The sequence below is a fragment of the Telmatherina bonti genome, assembly GCF_933228915.1.
Source record: "Telmatherina bonti genome assembly, chromosome: 6".
Lineage (NCBI taxonomy): Eukaryota > Metazoa > Chordata > Actinopteri > Atheriniformes > Telmatherinidae > Telmatherina > Telmatherina bonti.
In genome coordinates, this window is record NC_136624.1 from 40917839 (window position 1) to 40936475 (window position 18637).

The 18637-nt window shown below is 44.0% G+C and overlaps 1 protein-coding gene across 1 annotated transcript in view; it reads left to right on the forward strand.

Moving 5' to 3' along the window:
• Positions 1–285: 285 nt before the first annotated feature.
• sulf2a (sulfatase 2a) overlaps positions 286–18637 on the forward strand; it is a gene marked incomplete at both ends in the record, with an annotated part of 49740 nt that continues 31388 nt past the window's right edge. Inside the window, 7 exons of the mRNA XM_079243007.1 lie at positions 286–481; positions 1180–1419; positions 1537–1688; positions 5886–6055; positions 7778–7928; positions 8131–8306; positions 8439–8567. Of these exons, the coding sequence (XP_079099133.1) occupies positions 286–481; positions 1180–1419; positions 1537–1688; positions 5886–6055; positions 7778–7928; positions 8131–8306; positions 8439–8567 (1214 nt within the window). The remainder of the gene's footprint in view (positions 482–1179; positions 1420–1536; positions 1689–5885; positions 6056–7777; positions 7929–8130; positions 8307–8438; positions 8568–18637) is intronic.

An 18637-nucleotide genomic window follows, 5' to 3' on the forward strand; every position in this document is an offset into this window, starting at 1 on the left:
TTACAACCAGCCAATGACACCACTCTAATGCATCATTAATGATTGATTAACAAGCTGAGCTCAACCCAAACGGGTGCATTTGCACGGAAGAACACCCTGTCACGGCTGCACAGGACTTCCATCTGCTATTTCTCTGCCTGTCTTATGTGTCCATGTGCACGTGCATCAGCTTCATTTTCATTTTTGTCATTCCCTTGTCTGTCTCGTTTCACAGGCTGAAAGTGGGGGCTGCAGACTCCCTGTGTTGTAAATGAAGGACTGAAGAGGTGACTACACAGAAGCGTGATGGCGGGGTGGGGGCTCCTTAGCCCTCTCCATCTTCTTCTCTTTCTTGTCCTGTGGAGGATCCTTCCTGATGCCGTAAGCGCCGGCTACCTGTCTGGATATCGCCTCAGGTCTCGTTTGCAGAAGGATCGCAACATCCGCAACATCCGGCCCAACATTATTGTCATTCTTACGGATGATCAGGACATAGAACTGGGTAAGGCGGATTCCTCTTTTAATTCTTCCTCTGCTCTGTGATTGTGTCGCTACTTCTTGCTTTGCTGTGGTTCCTGTTTCGTGGGCAGGGGTATCCTATCTGTGTGTATTTAACAGCATTTGTAAGAAAAGTCAGCTTAATGCTGCGTCTTGGCAACGTAGCAGCTGGCTCCCTCAAGTCATCTGCTCCCTTTGCCAACTCTGTTGCTGGCATGAAATGAGGGCGGCCTATGGCTTCCATTGTCTTGTTGCCAAACTCTGGCCATCTCCCTACCCGCTTCAGTCCTTTAGCAGCATATTGGATTGGAGTAGCTGCATAATGGCCTCTGTGACATCTTTTGTCCTCCTGTGATCGCAGTAAGAAGACTCATTGAAAAGCAGGAATTTATGGTCAAGCATCTGTTTCCCCAAACAATCTCCATCAGCCTGAGAAGCTTTTTTTTAGCACACAGGAATCCAAATGGCTAACTCTTCACCACAAAGATTTATTTCCTCATTTAACTTCAGTCCCTCCTGTTTTCTGAATATGTCCCCTGCCCTGATGCTTATATGTTTTTCTTTTAAACCTCTGTGTGACTCAGACACTCCTTTCCTGCTGCTTTTTACCCCTAGAGTCTTTCACATTTCAGATGCTGGCCTTTGCATTTTGCCCTCATAAGAATCCCTCCTTTCTGCCCTTACCCCACCATTTTCTCTCAGGCTCAATGCAGGCCATGAACAAAACTCGCCGCATCATGGAAAAGGGCGGCACGCATTTTTCAAACGCTTTCTCCACCACACCCATGTGTTGCCCGTCCCGCTCCTCCATCCTGACTGGCAAGTATGTGCACAACCACCACACATACACCAACAACGAGAACTGCTCCTCCCCCTCATGGCAGGCACACCACGAGCCGCACACCTTCGCTGTGCACCTCAACCAATCTGGCTACAGAACAGGTAAGTGCTTCGAATCCTCATCAGACTCCAACATGCAGCCCGAGTTGGAAGATTCGCAGCCAGATTACAAATCAGGACCCAGAAAATTAACTTATTGTTCACATATTTCTCATTCAGCCTTCTTTGGAAAGTATCTGAATGAGTACAACGGCTCCTATGTGCCTCCTGGATGGAGGGAATGGGTAGCACTGGTGAAAAACTCACGCTTCTACAACTACACTCTCTGCAGAAACGGAATACGAGAGAAACACAGCAGCAGCTACCCAAAGGTATCCACACACTCCTCTTGCATGAAAAATCACTTTATTACACTGAAAAATGAAGAAGAAAATAACAAAGAAAGTAAATTAATAAAAGTCTAAGCACTTCTTATCAACCATGTCTCACTTATTTATATTTAATATTTGAAGATTTTAATGCATCGATTTCGGTAGCTCCAAACCAAAAAGCAAACTTTAAAAGCTTCATAGATGTTTAACTTCAGATCATTAACAGTTCTTTATAGCTTTATATAAGCATTTCCACAACTAGATTCTATAGTTGTGGTGATGTGATGGTCAAACAGGGCTTTTATATCGAATGACACTTTTTAAACTAACCAACTGACTAACTTAGTTAGCCTACAGTAGCGTTGGTACAAATTACTTAACATTGTTTGATCTTTTAAGCTTTGTTATTTGTAGTGTTTTCCTCCAGGAGATCCTTCAGGCTGGGGGCTATGCCTATTCATTTTGCTGGGTCGTTGCCATGGAGACGGCCACTTACAGGTTGGCCCTTGCATTGCAGCCATTTGGCTGTGGTGCAGATCGTTGCTGAGTCGTGGCCATTCTAATTGTGACGCGCTCTATGGTTATGGGTGAGCTGGCCCCTGGTGTGAAAGGATCCCCAGGATATTGTTTTCTCACAGTTTGCCAAGCCAGATGTTTATTCTTTTATTATTATTATTATTATTATTATTTTTATTGGTTAAAGAGGCAGAAGATTACTTTACAGTTTTGCCATGCAACATGGGATTTGGGGTGTGTTCAGTATGTGTGTGTGAATGATTGTGTCTAATTGTTTTACTTTTTGTTTGAATAAATGTCAAGCACTTTGTGCTGCTTCATGTATGAAAGGTGCTATACAAATACATTTTGATTTGAACATTAAATAACATCATGTTTGCTGTTCATCATCAATATCTTGATTAGATGTCTGATCAACATGTTAAGATGTAAAGCGGTCTATCAGCAGTGAACGCCCCACATGTGATGAGCTTGTTGGATGGATACTCTGAGAGTTACCTGTGGCCTTAATTGATGAAGCCTAATTAGGCCCCGCTCCTCTCCGTTTTACCACATTCTGCGTGTTAGAACACACTAGAAGATCCTCCATGCATGAGAACTGCAAGGCATGCTAGCAGAAACAGAAACAGAAACAATGACTCAGGATTTGGTGTTCAGGAGGAGCTTTGAGATGAACGTCTAATCAAATATCATAAGCTGCAGTTAATGGAAATGTTGAATTAACAAATAAATGTGAATGTCCGATGCCATGTTCCTTATTTTAGCTGAATCATGAACAAATGATTATAAGCCACAGAAGCAAGCGGAAGGCAATTTCTATATTTGCGCTTGATAAAATTGCTTTGTAATCAAACATAAAAATGAAGAACTTCCATAAAGAAAATACTTTCATATCTCAATAAAGAGTAATCTTAGAACTTCACGTTCCCACTTGCAGTGAAAGACTAACCATTAAACATTATGTAATTATTACTCCCATCTAACGCTGAAAGCTTGTAATGCATTCCAATGAACACTGGATTCTAATTCCTCACTTTTTCCAGCACTTGTAGCAACAACAGCGGATCTAAAAGCCACGTTGATGAAACCATGTCATCCCAAACCTCATGGAGTTTCACTCAGGTGGAGAGGCTTAAGCATCAGCTTTCAGCCAGACAATGAAGACTGTATAAGCTACATTTACTGTGACAAAAAGCTGGCGTTTAGGCTGACTTTGAAAACTACTGAAAGCAAGTAAACATCCAACGAGGCTCTCCCGTTATGCTACTTTGCCAACAAGCAACACAGTCTCTCAAAACCCAAAGAAAATAGTTAGCTTTAGGCTAATTTAGCCAGTGCAGCTGACATACTTGTAGAAGACAAAACTTTTAAAATCTTCCTCTTTATTGAGCTCCTTCTACCTGGGGAGGGGCAACTTCATGGTGATGCTCAGGTCATACGATGGTGAACAGATTATCCAACGTGCTGGGATAGCTCTCTGGCTCGCAAAGAAAACGTTTGGGCTATTTTGTCCCTTACTGGCGGCTGTAGTTTCAAGATGACAGACTGTCACGGTGTTTCCCTGTCTGTTTACCCATCATATGTAGAAACACGTCTAAGTTCATTAACTTGTGAGAATGTGTCAGATTATTAGTGAAGGTCATAAAGCACCAATGATCACACATCTGGAAATGCAGGAAACAACAGAAAATATTACATATTGTTCCTTTATTACTTTGAACTGTTTATCCATCCATCTATTCTCTGCCGCTTATCCGGGGTCGGGTCGCGGGGGCAGCAGCCTAAGCTGGAAGGCCCAGACTTCCCTCTTCCCAGCCACATTTGCCAACTCTGCGGGGGGGATCCCGAGGCGTTCCCAGGCCAGCCGAGAGATATAATCCCTCCAGCGTGTCCTGGGTCTTCCCCGGGGTCTCCACCCAGAGGGACGTGCCTGGAACACCTCACCAGGGAGGTCCAGGAGGCATCCTGACCAGATACCCGAGCCACCTCAACTGGTTCCTCTCGATGCGGAGGAGCAGCGGCTCTACTCTGATCTCCTCCCGGATGACCGAGCTCCTCACCCTATCTCTAAGGAAGAGCCCGGCCACCCTGCGGAGGAAACTCATTTCAGCCGCCTGTATACGAGATCTCCTTCTTTCGGTCACGACCCACAGCTCATGACCATAGGTGAGGGTAGGAACGTAGATCGACTGGTAAATCGAGAGCTTCGCCTTCTGGCTCAGCTCCTTCTTCACCACGACAGACCGGCGCAGAGTCCGCATTACTGCAGACGCCGCACCGATCCGTCTGTCGATCTCCATCCTTCCCTCACTCGTGAACAAGACCCCGAGATATTTAAACTCCTCCACTTGAGGAGTGGATCTCCTCCTAAATATCTCACTCGGCTGCAAATCGCTCAATTGAGAGCTGGAGATCACGACCAGATGAAGCCAACAGGACCACGTCATCTGCAAAAAGCAGGGACCCAATCCTGAGGCCACCAAGTCGGATCCCCTCAACACCTCGGCTGCACCTAGAAATTCTGTCCATATAAGTTATGAACAGAATCAGTGATAAAGGGCAGCCTTGGTGGAGTCCAACCCTCACCGGAAACAAATCCGACTTACTGCCGGCAATGTGGACCAAGCTCTGACACCTGTCGTACAGGGACCGGTACAAGGTATACGAGCTCGTACAAGGGGGTGCAGTAACCCATACTCCCAGAGTACCCCCCACAGGAGCCCCTCTGGGACATGGTTGAACGTCTTCTCCAAGTCCACAAAACACATGTAGACTGGTTGGGCAAACTCCCATGCCCCCTCCAGGACCCCAAAGAGGGTATAGAGCTGGTCAACTCACCACCAGGTGGTGATCAGTTGAAGCTCCGCCCCCCTCTTCACCCGAGTGTCCAAGGCATGTGGCCGCAGGTCCGACGATACGACTACAAAATCCATCATCGAACTGCGGCCCAGGGAATCCTGATGCCAGGTGTACATATGGACACTCTTATGTTGGAACATGGTGTTCGTTATGGACAATCCATGACGAGCACAGAAGTCCAACAACAAAACACCATTTGGGTTCAGAGGGGGGGGACCAATCCCTCCCAATCACTCCCCTCCAGGTCTCACTGTCATTGCCCACGTGAGCATTGACGTCCCCCAGCAGAACAATGGAGTCCCCAGAAGGAGCACCCTCCAGCACTCCCTCCAAGGACCCCAGAAAGGGTGGGTACTCTGACCAGCAGTTCAGAGTACCCACCCTGGCTCTCACGCCCCACCCCCGGGGCTGGCTTCAGAAGGGGACCCTGTTGACCCGCGTCCGGGCAAGGGAACATTTCTGCCAATTGTCGTCGTCATCATGTTTATCAATCAATCAATCAAAGCTCTGAAAAAGAAGCTAAGGCATCTACAAACTTACAGTAACTGGCATTCTGATGCATGATGGATCTTTTGTATGTTGTGGTGTATCATCATACCGAAGTCCAGTTTCCATTCTGGTGTAGTTTCTTGACATGTTAAATAAGGACACAGATAAATCAGCCCAATAAATAAGGAAAAGTTAATTAGAGAAGATACAGAAGTAAAAGAGATGAAGGGATCAAGGTGAGATTATTTTGTGTATTTAGTTTAGCTGGTCGTGTTTGGCTTCTGGTCTTTGGCTCGGTCACCGACTGATGTAAAATGTTGGCTTGTTCCACAGGACTACCTGACGGACGTCATCACCAACAACAGCATCGACTTCTTCCACATGTCTAAGAGGATGTATCCACACCGGCCTGTCATGATGGTCCTGAGTCATGTTGCCCCTCACGGCCCAGAAGACTCTGCCCCGCAGTACAGCTCTGCCTTCCCCAACGCATCCCAGCACATGTACGCTGAAAAGCCACAAACCAGCTCCATGTTCAGCCAGGTTATGAAGCATCAGGCTACGGCAGGTTTTGAGACAGTTAATGCATGTAAATTCACAGAAGAACTGCAAAACATTTACTGCGATCTTTGTTTTTAGGGACACAAAAGTGTGTAATTATTTGGTTTTAACTGCCTTCATGCTTCCTTTCATCTAACCCAGAATGAGAGAAATAATCTGAAAGTGATCTCATCTTTCTCTGCCTGCAGCGTGAAACCTTGTCTTACATTTTGTGCTGCTCTAGTTTATTTATTAGCGTTGGCACCATAATGAGTCCTCTTCATTTGGACAGTTTTGTCAGCCACCATCAAAGAGAAGCAGAAATGATTTATGCTGAATGTATAGATAATATTAATACCCATAGACATAACACACACCTCTCATTTAAAGCTTTGTCTTTCCTTCCGTGCTGCTAATGGCAAACCCACAACAGGCCTCCAGAGATGTTTCCAGGGCCAGTAATGACACTGCAGTTTCTATCCCCCCTACATGCTGCTTCATCTAATCCCCCAGCATCATTAACCTGAGCCACGCAGCTTTTATACACAGAATATTCAGAAAATTCAGCTCCACCGCCTATGTGCAAACTTTTAATTGCTCTCCCTCCATAAATGTGCTCTCCCCTGGGCAATGTTAGCTGAGAGCGTCATCTCTGGCTATTTTTCTCTCCATCTCCTTCTGTCCTCATCAAGTAAAGGAGGAGAGAAAAGCACTGCAATCCTGCTAATCCGCCCTCACCTTGGCCTCCATTTTCACACTACATCAGAGGAAGCTGCTTGGTAATCGCAGGGTGAGGGTGGAACATTACTGTAAACCTGCTGCTTAGTACCGCATTATAAACCCAGGACGCAGACATGTTTGGTGCCAAATCCAGTCTACTTCTGGCTCAATTCTAGTGCTGGAAAGTGTTATTTTGGCCAGAAGTGAACCAGATGTCAGTTCCCAGCCTTATGGTCAGTTCTTTGTGGGCCACATGTGGTCCAGATGGGGGAAGGCTTCCTTATGGTCAGTTCTCTGTGGGCCACATGTGGTCCAGATGGGGGAAGGCTTCCTTATGGTCAGTTCTCTGTGGGCCACATGTGGTCCAGATGGGGGAAGGCTTCCTTATGGTCAGTTCTCTGTGGGCCACATGTGGTCCAGATGGGGGAAGGCTTCCTTATGGTCAGTTCTCTGTGGGCCACATGTGGTCCAGATGGGGGAAGGCTTCCTTATGGTCAGTTCTCTGTGGGCCACATGTGGTCCAGATGGGGGAAGGCTTCCTTATGGTCAGTTCTCTGTGGGCCACATGTGGTCCAGATGGGGGAAGGCTTCCTTATGGTCAGTTCTCTGTGGGCCACATGTGGTCCAGATGGGGGAAGGCTTCCTTATGGTCAGTTCTCTGTGGGCCACATGTGGTCCAGATGGGGGAAGGCTTCCTTATGGTCAGTTCTTTGTGGGCCACATGCGGTGGTCATGTGACTGAGTCCTGCCGGCTGTGGTCAGTGTAGTCAATGCTGTAAGTGAAGACCAAACTAAATTGTACATTTGGGTCAAACCTTTCTGCCGTCTGAGAAGAAACGTCTCTGTCTAAATACTACATCGTAAAGAACATTTAGCCTTTTCTTATTCCTCGAACACTAAAAATATAGATTTTTTTATTGCACTTCTTAATTCTAACCGATTTTTTCTGTTTTGTGCCTTTAAAGTACCCCCAGCTACAACTACGCCCCCAACCCGGATAAACACTGGATTCTCCGCTACACTGGACCCATGAAGCCTGTCCACATGCAGTTTACCAACATGCTTCAGCGCAGGAGGATGCAGACGCTTCTGTCTGTGGACGACAGTGTGGAAAAGGTAGGCAATCCTAAACACTTACACACATCTGACAAGCTGTGGTCCTTGGAGATCTGTGCTTGTTCTGACTGAGGCTGGATAATGAATTCACTGACACACTTGGTAAATTCTTCAATCCCTCCTTTTCCTTGAAACTGGCACAAGAGACTTAAGCTACAAAACACAGACGCTGTGGCTGCTGAACCTGTTGTGTCCTTCGCAGGTGTACAACATGTTGGTGGAGACGGGGGAACTGGACAACACATATCTCATCTACACCTCAGATCACGGTTATCATATCGGACAGTTTGGTCTGGTGAAGGGCAAATCCATGCCTTATGAGTTTGACATCCGGGTTCCCTTCTATATGCGAGGACCTAACGTGGAGCAAGGCGCCATGTGAGTTACAGATGTTGTTCTCATATTAAAGTTACTCATATGCTTGTGAACATAGAAGATATTCCTCTCAGGACTTGATGGAGGCTGATATGACATTGAAGTTGGTTGAAGCGTATTGTTGTCATCCTGCAGAAATCCTCACATCGTGTTGAACATTGACCTGGCGCCGACTCTGCTGGACATGGCTGGTGTGGAGATCCCTGCAGAAATGGACGGAAAGTCGATTCTCAAGCTGCTGCCCACAGACCGACCAGTAAACAGGTGAACAGATTTTAATTTTTTACTGAGCATGTTGGCACAAAGACATGTTAGGAAAGTAATTTAAAAAGCCAGAATTAGCTGTCAGTGTGTCACACCGTGATTTGTCTAAACCAGGGCCGCATGAAATGTAATCTCCAGTGGGAGAGGTCATGAGAATAACAACATAATAACCTAGAAATTTCTTAAAGTCAACAGTTTCTAACTTGGGTTTTAAGATGGACAGTGATTTTAAACTGGATCAGTAAATCAGTTCTGTAATAAAGTCGAGCTTTTTCCACATCAGACATCTAAAGTCAAACCTTTTCCTGCACAGCAGCACTTATAAACAGTAATCCCGCCTTCGTTACATCTCTGGATTACTGTAACGTTCTTTACTTTGGGGTGAGCCAGTCCTCCCTCGCACGTCTCCAGTTGGTGCAGAACGCAGCTGCTCGCCTCTTAACTGGAGTACGTAAGAGGGTGTAGCGGAATAGCCTCTACAAATTATGAATTTATTAATTACCTCGGAGCACCACTCATCACCTTTAATTAACTTAAAATTCAGGCGGATGAGACACCTGAAATAAACTCAATTCAATAAACAGTCTCACTTCAAAGGAGTAAATCCTAAGAACGAATGAACCAGAAATCGTGCTTTCAGAAATTATGACAATAACGGATGAATTGATTATACATATTTATTTACAATGATGGTAAACATACAGCAGTGAAAATGAACAATGATGGAGAGATGTTATTGGTGAGATGGTATGATGAATTTGTCAACATGGAATTTCATTTATAACATTAATAAAGAACGCTGAGATTAATTAAATGAGATGGAGCAGGAAGAAACTGGTTGGAATTAAGCAAATAAATCGGGATGATTATCTTACTTAAATCTTTGACAAGAACGTGTTCAATAATTCTAAATTTGGATAAGAATTCGAATTTAATTATTTAATTAAAATTTGATGTACTGGTTTGGGACATCACAAATGTCAGAGCGCTATCAGATCCTACTTTGAACGCTGAATCCGGAGTGTGGGTCGAAGCGGGTGGTTGGTCCCCTATTCGGCGCGTTTCCGGGGGAATTGGATCCCTGGAGCGTCAGACGGGTAGGTCTACGCAGCTACTCTGGCCTTCTGGATCCGTTCAGCGGAGTTCCAGAGCGGCGTGATGATGATCCAGATTGTCCCAAAAATAGATAGTTCCAGATTTTACGTGTAAAGACGTAATGGAAAAAGTTGGAGCTACGGTTCTAGTTAATTACTGATCTCGGGAAAAATACTGGTTACAAATAAACACTTGTTGTACTTTCTCCCGTTCGGAAGAACGGAGAGGTAAAAACTTATAATGAAATAACAAAAAGAAAAAAAAGACGAAAGGCTAAAGAACTAAACAGAGGACAAAAGAAAAGCACAAACTTTAAGAGGAGACGAAAAAGTAAAGAAAACTCTGGAGGAGAAAAAGCTCCGGAAGTTGGTCTGCCAGTCTAATTTAAACAGACCCGCCTTTCGAACTTCCAGCCAATCATGAGTTGCTTCTGTCAGAGGCTGACCAACCTTATCCAATCAGGTCAGCTCTAGTTCCTTCCCTCTGCATCTCATTAATGTGAACAGGATACTTTCAACTCCTTGATTTGTCTGCTGCAATACACATCAAATCACATTCTTTCAGAGTTATGCAGATTCCTTGTTTGCTGGGGAAGGAAAGCATTTTATAGTATTACTTTCACACATGAAAAGATTGGCTACATGTAATTTTTATTAAAGGTGGATTAATTCATTGTCATGACTCGTCCTCATTGGGTGATCCTAAAAAAAGAAAACACATTTTATTCATTCATATTAGTAGCTTAAGAGAAGTCTGAAGCTTGGAAAACGTAATCAACAATTATTTACTGCAGTGTTCATGATTAATGTGTGTGTGTGATCAGTTCAAATTACATATCAAGATAAAATAATGGAAAAGAAGAAATTCAACCAAACAATTAACCACAGTCTTTTAGACTAAGTTAGATCAGTTCCTTCAATTGGGGAAAGAAGTTTGGATTCCTTCTGTCTCCTTCTCCGTCAAGTTGTTGGTCTGACTGGCGCCATGGAGTCTCGTCTTTTGGCTTAGAAGTGTCATTTCTGACAAGAACCAGGGTTCGGTCAGATGCGACTCTCGGCATCTCCCCCGACCTGCGACCATAAATTGTTAGATGTGCTTTAATCCTTCGTGTTGACACAGCTGCATTCTGTAGGGAGTAAAGGTGTAAATCTCAGGGTGTCACCCCTCCTCTTGGGTCAAATGGTCACTCTCTACTCGTCCTGTGTGGACCAGTCTTACTGCAGAGAAAGAAATACAACTATTGTTTAATCCAGTCGAATGTTTTTAATCCTGGGAGGCCAAGATCGCTACATATCCCCCCTTTGCGGACGAATTTCTTTTAGACCAAGAAGAATTTCGGCTGCAGAAGAAAGAAAAAAAACTTCCAGGAGTCATCCATCTCGGGGTAGATGGCAGGATCTGATTTCAGACCATTCGGATGTCTTCCAGTACATCAAAGTTTTAATGTTGAACAACTAACTTTACTCTGGTTATATGGATAAAGCTTCATTACGTTCTAAATCATGCATCACTAAATGTTCATTATTAGAGTATTCACTAAGAATACTAAGGATATGGGAAAGAACAGGCAATAAGGAAACAATTAAAATTGTATCACTATAGGCTTTTCATGTGTGATACATAGGGAAGTCTAACTGATTACACCTCTTCTAGGTTTCAACCATTCTGTGGGGTTCACCATCAGTTGGAAAACGCACAAACAAACAAACAAAAAAAAAAATTTAAATTTAAAAATTCCGACATGAAAGTACGCTCTGCATTTCACGTTTACGGTTTGCTGTTATGGGTTAGTTATAGAAACGAGGTTCCCCCCCCATGCGAAGTTACGGTGACGTAATATTCATAAGAGGATCTCTCGTAGGGAATTCAACACACAATCACTTCCAGCGAATGTTGGTTAGGGAACATTTTAGTAGGAGAAAGACAAGGGTGTTAGTGTTTTATGACTGATCAGTGGACCCTGTGTGCCTTCACAGAGATTACAATAACATAACCCCCCTCATCTTGTATCCTAAACAAACACAAAATTTCCAAAGCAGAGGAGAATTCTTCCACTAGTTCAACACACTTCCAAGACCAATTTCCACAATTTGGCCGTATCTCAGTCTCCACAAGTTCTGGAGAGCTGATTTAATCTCTCCTTCTTCTATCTTCCTGATTAAAATTTTTCAGAGATCTGATTGGCTCCGACTAGTCCCATGGAGAAAGTTTTATGTGATTTATTCTGGTTTCTGTGAAACCACTTAGTTGTAGATTGCGTCTGGCTTTGGTTCGGTTTGCTCTGACAGGTCACAGATGACTGCTTGTCTGCATGTGATCCGGTCCAGTGTTTCTGAGTCTGCTTGACTGATCTGTGATCAGTAGTGAATGGCCGTGAGGATCGGTCAGACACCAAGTTCAGTTCGTCACCACCACGTGGGGAGTCACTGAGCTCAAGTTTTCCAAACCTTTCTGGAGAATGCTCAGCTGGGATCTGTGGCTTCTGCTCAGCCAGCTGACCGGTATCTGGTGATGTCATGCCCTGCTGGGTTGTCATGGTGACAGCAAAACAACTGAACTCTTTTAGATGAGGGTCCAAGAAGGGCAGAGGTTGTGTGACCTGAGCAAATAAGTTCATGCCTTTAAGGTCAATCAATGGTTCAAACCTCTTCAACAGGTCATTACCAATCAACAATGGAAATGTATTCACGGCGGATACATACACAGGATGGGTTACAGTCATGGGCCCAATTCTCATTTGGATCATCACTCGTGAGGACAGAGTGGTTGTTCTTTTAGCATATGGTCTGATTTCCAACTCGCAGGGTTGAAGTTTTAGCCGTCTGCTGGTTTGCTTGGCTGCTAACTTCAGTTCCTTGAAAAGTGAGCTTGACATGAGGCTAACATCAGCCGCTGTGTCCATCAAAGCATCGCTTTCCAAAACGGACTCCAGTATTACTGGGAGATATGGTTTCTTACTCAGTCCCCTTTCAGTAAGACTACAGAGAAACTGTGGACCTGGCCTCTTTGCAGCTTCATTCTGCATCTGGTCACTCTGCATTACCATGACAGCTGTGGGGGAATCATCGACCCCCCCCTTTGCAGCATTCACACCTGGAGCTTGGACAGAAACTGTGTGACTGTCATTTCCAGGGTTTACTCTGTTGTGGGTTATTTTCACCTTTGGCTTTTCAGGAGAAAGAATCAACTCAGGTGGATTCTTGATCTTATTTTTCACACCGCCGACTGCTGACACATTTTGAACTTTTTCCTCAGATGTCATTGTAAGTTTTCGTATAAGTGTCTTTAAGTTCTCAATGTCTTCTGCATTAACTACTTGCTCCCTTTTAGAGACTCTGTGTGCAGGTCTCTGGAAATCCTGACCATATTTCTTCTGGTCTTTACCTGGGAAGTCATCTGGAAGTGGTGGAAAGCTGTCTGAGTTAAGAAATCCTTGCATGCGTGGGTTTCTGTGGCCACCTCTGTGACTTCTGGATCGATTCTGCCCAGATTGCTGTGGGAAGAATTTATTCCTGCCTGAGGGTTTCTGAGCTTCCTTTTGGGGTGGATTTCGGTTAGTGCATCTAGGCTGAGACCCTGTTTGTCTCTGACTGTACCGAGGAGATCTCTTCCCTTTTCCCCTTCTCCTGTTATCATGCCAAGGAGTGTAGCTCTGTGTTCCCTCAAGTTCACGTGTGGTGTGTCGAGTGTCTAGGCTGAGTACTGCTGTTTGTTCAGGTCCTCTCATTTGACTCTGCTTCTGGAAGGCCATGGCCGCCCATTCCCGTAATTGACGGGTTGTGGACGTGGCTGGATTTCCCAGTACACCTAGGTGTCTACTGGTTCCTGGGTGTAGGTTCTGTACGAAGATTGTACGGAAAGACAAATCAGATTCCATATCTGGGTAATTTTGACACCCAAAATACGCTTTTCTTAGCCGGTGGTAATACTCCTGCGGAGCTTCTGTCCTACCCTGCTTTATTAACATGGCTACAGCAAGTCCAGCTATTGGTAAATCACTAGAGTACTCCTGTTCCATGGCTTTACACAGCATCTCATAATTAGTCATAACAGAATCTGGCTGCCTGTCCAGGAACTGACTGACTTCTCTGCTGGCTGACAGTTTGATCAGATATATTCTGTCATTAATGGAAGCATGAGGAAATTTTCTCAGATGGAATTCAATTTCTCGTAAGAAGGAGTGTGTCTCATTAGCAGTTTGAGGCTTTGGATCAAACTTATTAATGTTTTTGGCTATCTTAGCTAGTTCAGCGTCTGAGGGACCCAAAGGATCATCCATGGGTAAATGTCTTGGTAAGGCATTTCCTCTGATTGCACCAGAGATTCTGCCTTCACTTCTGAGTGGATTACTTGGGCTTAATCTGTCAGGGCCTGGACCAGAGGGTTGGTCTTTCCACCCTTCAAACTCCTCCAGTCTCGCTATTCGTTGGGAGTCTATTTCTGCTTTGACGCGGTTTAGTTCGCGGTTTAGCGCCTGGGATTGATTCTGAGCACTTCTGCACATCACCCTGGCTTCACTTAGCTGTTCTTCAAGAACACGAATCCTAGTTTCTTTTGACCCTAGATGTTCTTCATAAGCAGTTAAGTCTGCACTTAGCTCTTTAATTTTCTGGGTGGACTCCAGAATGGTGTATTTTCCTTCCTCATGAGCTCTGAGTTGGGTTTCTAAGTCCTGGTTGTCACCTTCCAAAGTAGCAAGTTCAGTAGTTATCTGCTGGATCTGGACTTTGTTCTGCTGTCCTGACATATTAGTAAAGTCTAGCTTCTGCTGAAGAGTGGATTTTTCCTCCTTCAATTGTGAAATTTCTTGCTTCTGAGCAGTGAGTTTCACTGAAGCCTGATTGATCAGGTTTTGAGCATGTTTTAATTGGCTGAAGAGCACAACTGAAAAATTTGCAAGAGTTTCAGTAAGTGCCTTGCCATTAGGTACTTTTCCCTCCACCTTACCAATTAATCCATTCAGGATTGTTTGGAGGTTGGTGGGTTCTGTGTCCAAGATTGTTGTCATGTATCCTGGCACAACTTCCTCGGTTAGCATCAACAAGGCCCTTTTCTCTACCTCTAGAGATTCGCTTTGACCTGCTAAGCTACCTGTCAAACTCATGTTGGTAGATCTACTGATATCTAAGTTTAACCTATTAGTGTTACAATCTTCGCAGTGGTTTACCAACTGAGAGGTATGCCACAGTAATAAGGTACAACTATGCTGATCTCAGTTATCTAAGCAAAGGAAATAAAATCACAAAATTTACTTGATACACAAGCCACAAGGTTAAATAGTTATCACACAAACTTATTGCTGCAATTATTTGAGAAGCAAATTTGCATATTCTTAATGTGGGCTTACTAATAGTAAACAACTAATAATAAACTTCCAACAAGGGGTTAAATGCACTTGTGTTTTCTTAAACACTATGTATGATTGAAAATTCAATAACAAAATTAAGCTAGAAAAATGCAAAACAGTTTGAAAAAGGCAATTCCTCTTTTTACTTTTGACTCCACTCAATTCCACTTATGACTATTTTACCACCCAAGCAAAGCACATGAGTTAAATGGATTAATCTGTTTAAATGCTTATCTGTACAGTCATTCACCGTTTGCTATTATAGTTGAGGATAAACATTGAACACAGAGCTTAGCAGCTCTTGCTAAAACACAAGCTACAGCAGCTTAGCCGCTATTGCTAAAAACACAAGCTTCCTTTAGCTTTCACACGGTACATACACTTCACTTCCAGGTTCACTGTATTTACAATGGTTCCCACGGCGGGGTTCGGTCAAGTTTTAAGTCTCACTGACAACAGGTCGCCAGTCGCGTCGCTGTTTTTCCAGATTGACCACAAGTTGCAACATACAAGCACACCACGCGATGGCGCGGTCTCACACGATGTATAAGGATTCGACAGTTACTACGAGTCGCCACACAATGGCGGTAATGCGCCAAGAAACCAATTGGGGTTTCCCCAAAAGAAGAGGTGACGGTGCGTCACCGATGACACGCTTAGGACCGCCCACAGGTGTCCCCAAGCTACAGAAGTTGTCAGTCTGTCACTGGCAGCCGAAGTAGCTTCACTTCGCTCCCACAAACAACAGATTTCACGGACTTCTTGTCCCACAATTCACAAACCAACAGCACAGCTCAAATGGCGTTTCAACTCGGCTCGGACCGTACGGTCTGCCGCTTTTCACAGATATCTCCCGCTATACGGGACAACACAGTCCGCCTGCGGGTTTTACCGGCAGGTAACAGGAATTTCCTGTCCTGTTTGCGCTTTAATCAAACAGCGAAATAAACTCCGTCTGGAGTTTTCTCCCCCCCTTCTGTGGGGAAATATCAGCACTTTATGCTACAATCACATCCGTTTGCAGGATTACGCTGCAACGGGAATTAACAAATCTCCTACCGGCTCCTTGCTTACGGAGACCGGTTCTATCGCAGTGGGGATTAGCTACTTCCCCCGATAGGATAGGAGTGGAGTTACAGAAAGCAACCGCCTGGAACACGCAGGACAGCCGGTTCTGAACCCAGCAGAATGACCCTGGATGGATTCCGCACCCAATTCACTCTGCTCAGGCCTGGATACGCGTCTTGGCGCGTTTGCATGCAAATGTCTGCAGTTTGGCAGACTAACAGTTACAAATCACATCCGGTGCTTATTCGTAAAGACACCAGTTCACCAACAATTAAAGCACAACATTTACCAAGTGTATAAAAATTCCCAGAGAGAGATCATTCACAGAACACGCGTTCTCCGTTTCCCCAGCGGCTTACACGGCAGATGGAACAGTATCATGCAGTTAAGCACAGCGCGCTTCACAAAGATGAAAAATAAAATAAAATTCCGTAATTTTTGAATGCACTTTCTGATCATTAACGAATTCTTGCCTCACACGGCCGGCACCATTATATGTAGCGGAATAGCCTCTACAAATTATGAATTTATTAATTACCTCGGAGCACCACTCATCACCTTTAATTAACTTAAAATTCAGGCGGATGAGACACCTGAAATACACTCAATTCAATAAACAGTCTCACTTCAAAGGAGTAAATCCTAAGAACGAATGAACCAGAAATCGTGCTTTCAGAAATTATGACAATAACGGATGAATTGATTATACATATTTATTTACAATGATGGTAAACATACAGCAGTGAAAATGAACAATGATGGAGAGATGTTATTGGTGAGATGGTATGATGAATTTGTCAACATGGAATTTCATTTATAACATTAATAAAGAACGCTGAGATTAATTAAATGAGATGGAGCAGGAAGAAACTGGTTGGAATTAAGCAAATAAATCGGGATGATTATCTTACTTAAATCTTTGACAAGAACGTGTTCAATAATTCTAAATTTGGATAAGAATTCGAATTTAATTATTTAATTAAAATTTGATGTACTGGTTTGGGACATCACAAATGTCAGAGCGCTATCAGATCCTACTTTGAACGCTGAATCCGGAGTGTGGGTCGAAGCGGGTGGTTGGTTCCCTATTCGGCGCGTTTCCGGGGGAATTGGATCCCTGGAGCGTCAGAAGATGTAGGTCTACGCAGCTACTCTGGCCTTCTGGATCCGTTCAGCGGAGTTCCAGAGCGGCGTGATGATGATCCAGATTGTCCCAAAAATAGATAGTTCCAGATTTTACGTGTAAAGACGTAATGGAAAAAGTTGGAGCTACGGTTCTAGTTAATTACTGATCTCGGGAAAAATACTGGTTACAAATAAACACTTGTTGTACTTTCTCCCGTTCGGAAGAACGGAGAGGTAAAAACTTATAATGAAATAACAAAAAGAAAAAAAAGACGAAAGGCTAAAGAACTAAACAGAGGACAAAAGAAAAGCAGAAACTTTAAGAGGAGACGAAAAAGTAAAGAAAACTCTGGAGGAGAAAAAGCTCCGGAAGTTGGTCTGCCAGTCTAATTTAAACAGACCCGCCTTTCGAACTTCCAGCCAATCATGAGTTGCTTCTGTCAGAGGCTGACCAACCTTATCCAATCAGGTCAGCTCTAGTTCCTTCCCTCTGCATCTCATTAATGTGAACAGGATACTTTCAACTCCTTGCTTTGTCTGCTGCAATACACATCAAATCACATTCTTTCAGAGTTATGCAGATTCCTCGTTTGCTGGGGAAGGAAAGCATTTTATAGTATTACTTTCACACATGAAAAGATTGGCTACATGTAATTTTTATTAAAGGTGGATTAATTCATTGTCATGACTCGTCCTCATTGGGTGATCCTAAAAAAAGAAAACACATTTTATTCATTCATATTAGTAGCTTAAGAGAAGTCTGAAGCTTGGAAAACATACTCAACAATTATTTACTGCAGTGTTCATGATTAATGCGTGTGTGTGATCAGTTCAAATTACATATCAAGATAAAATAATGGAAAAGAAGAAATTCAACCAAACAATTAACCACAGTCTTTTAGACTAAGTTAGATCAGTTCCTTCAATTGGGGAAAGAAGTTTGGATTCCTTCTGTCTCCTTCTCCGTCAAGTTGTTGGTCTGACTGGCGCCATGGAGTCTCGTCTTTTGGCTTAGAAGTGTCATTTCTGACAAGAACCAGGGTTCGGTCAGATGCGACTCTCGGCATCTCCCCCGACCTGCGACCATAAATTGTTAGATGTGCTTTAATCCTTCGTGTTGACACAGCTGGATTCTGTAGGGAGTAAAGGTGTAAATCTCTGAGTGTCACCACGCCTCTTGGGTCAAATGGTCACTCTCTCTTCGTCCTGTGTGGACCAGTCTTACTGCAGAGAAAGAAATACAACTATTGTTTAATCCAGTCGAATGTTTTTAATCCTGGGAGGCCAAGATCGCTACAAGGGTGCACATAACACCTATTCTGGCCTCCCTCCACTGGCTGCCAGGGACCTACAGGATTCATTTTCAGATTCTCTTATTTGTTTTTACATCTTTACACGTTCTGGCCCCTCCTCACCTCTCACCTGCCCGGTGCCT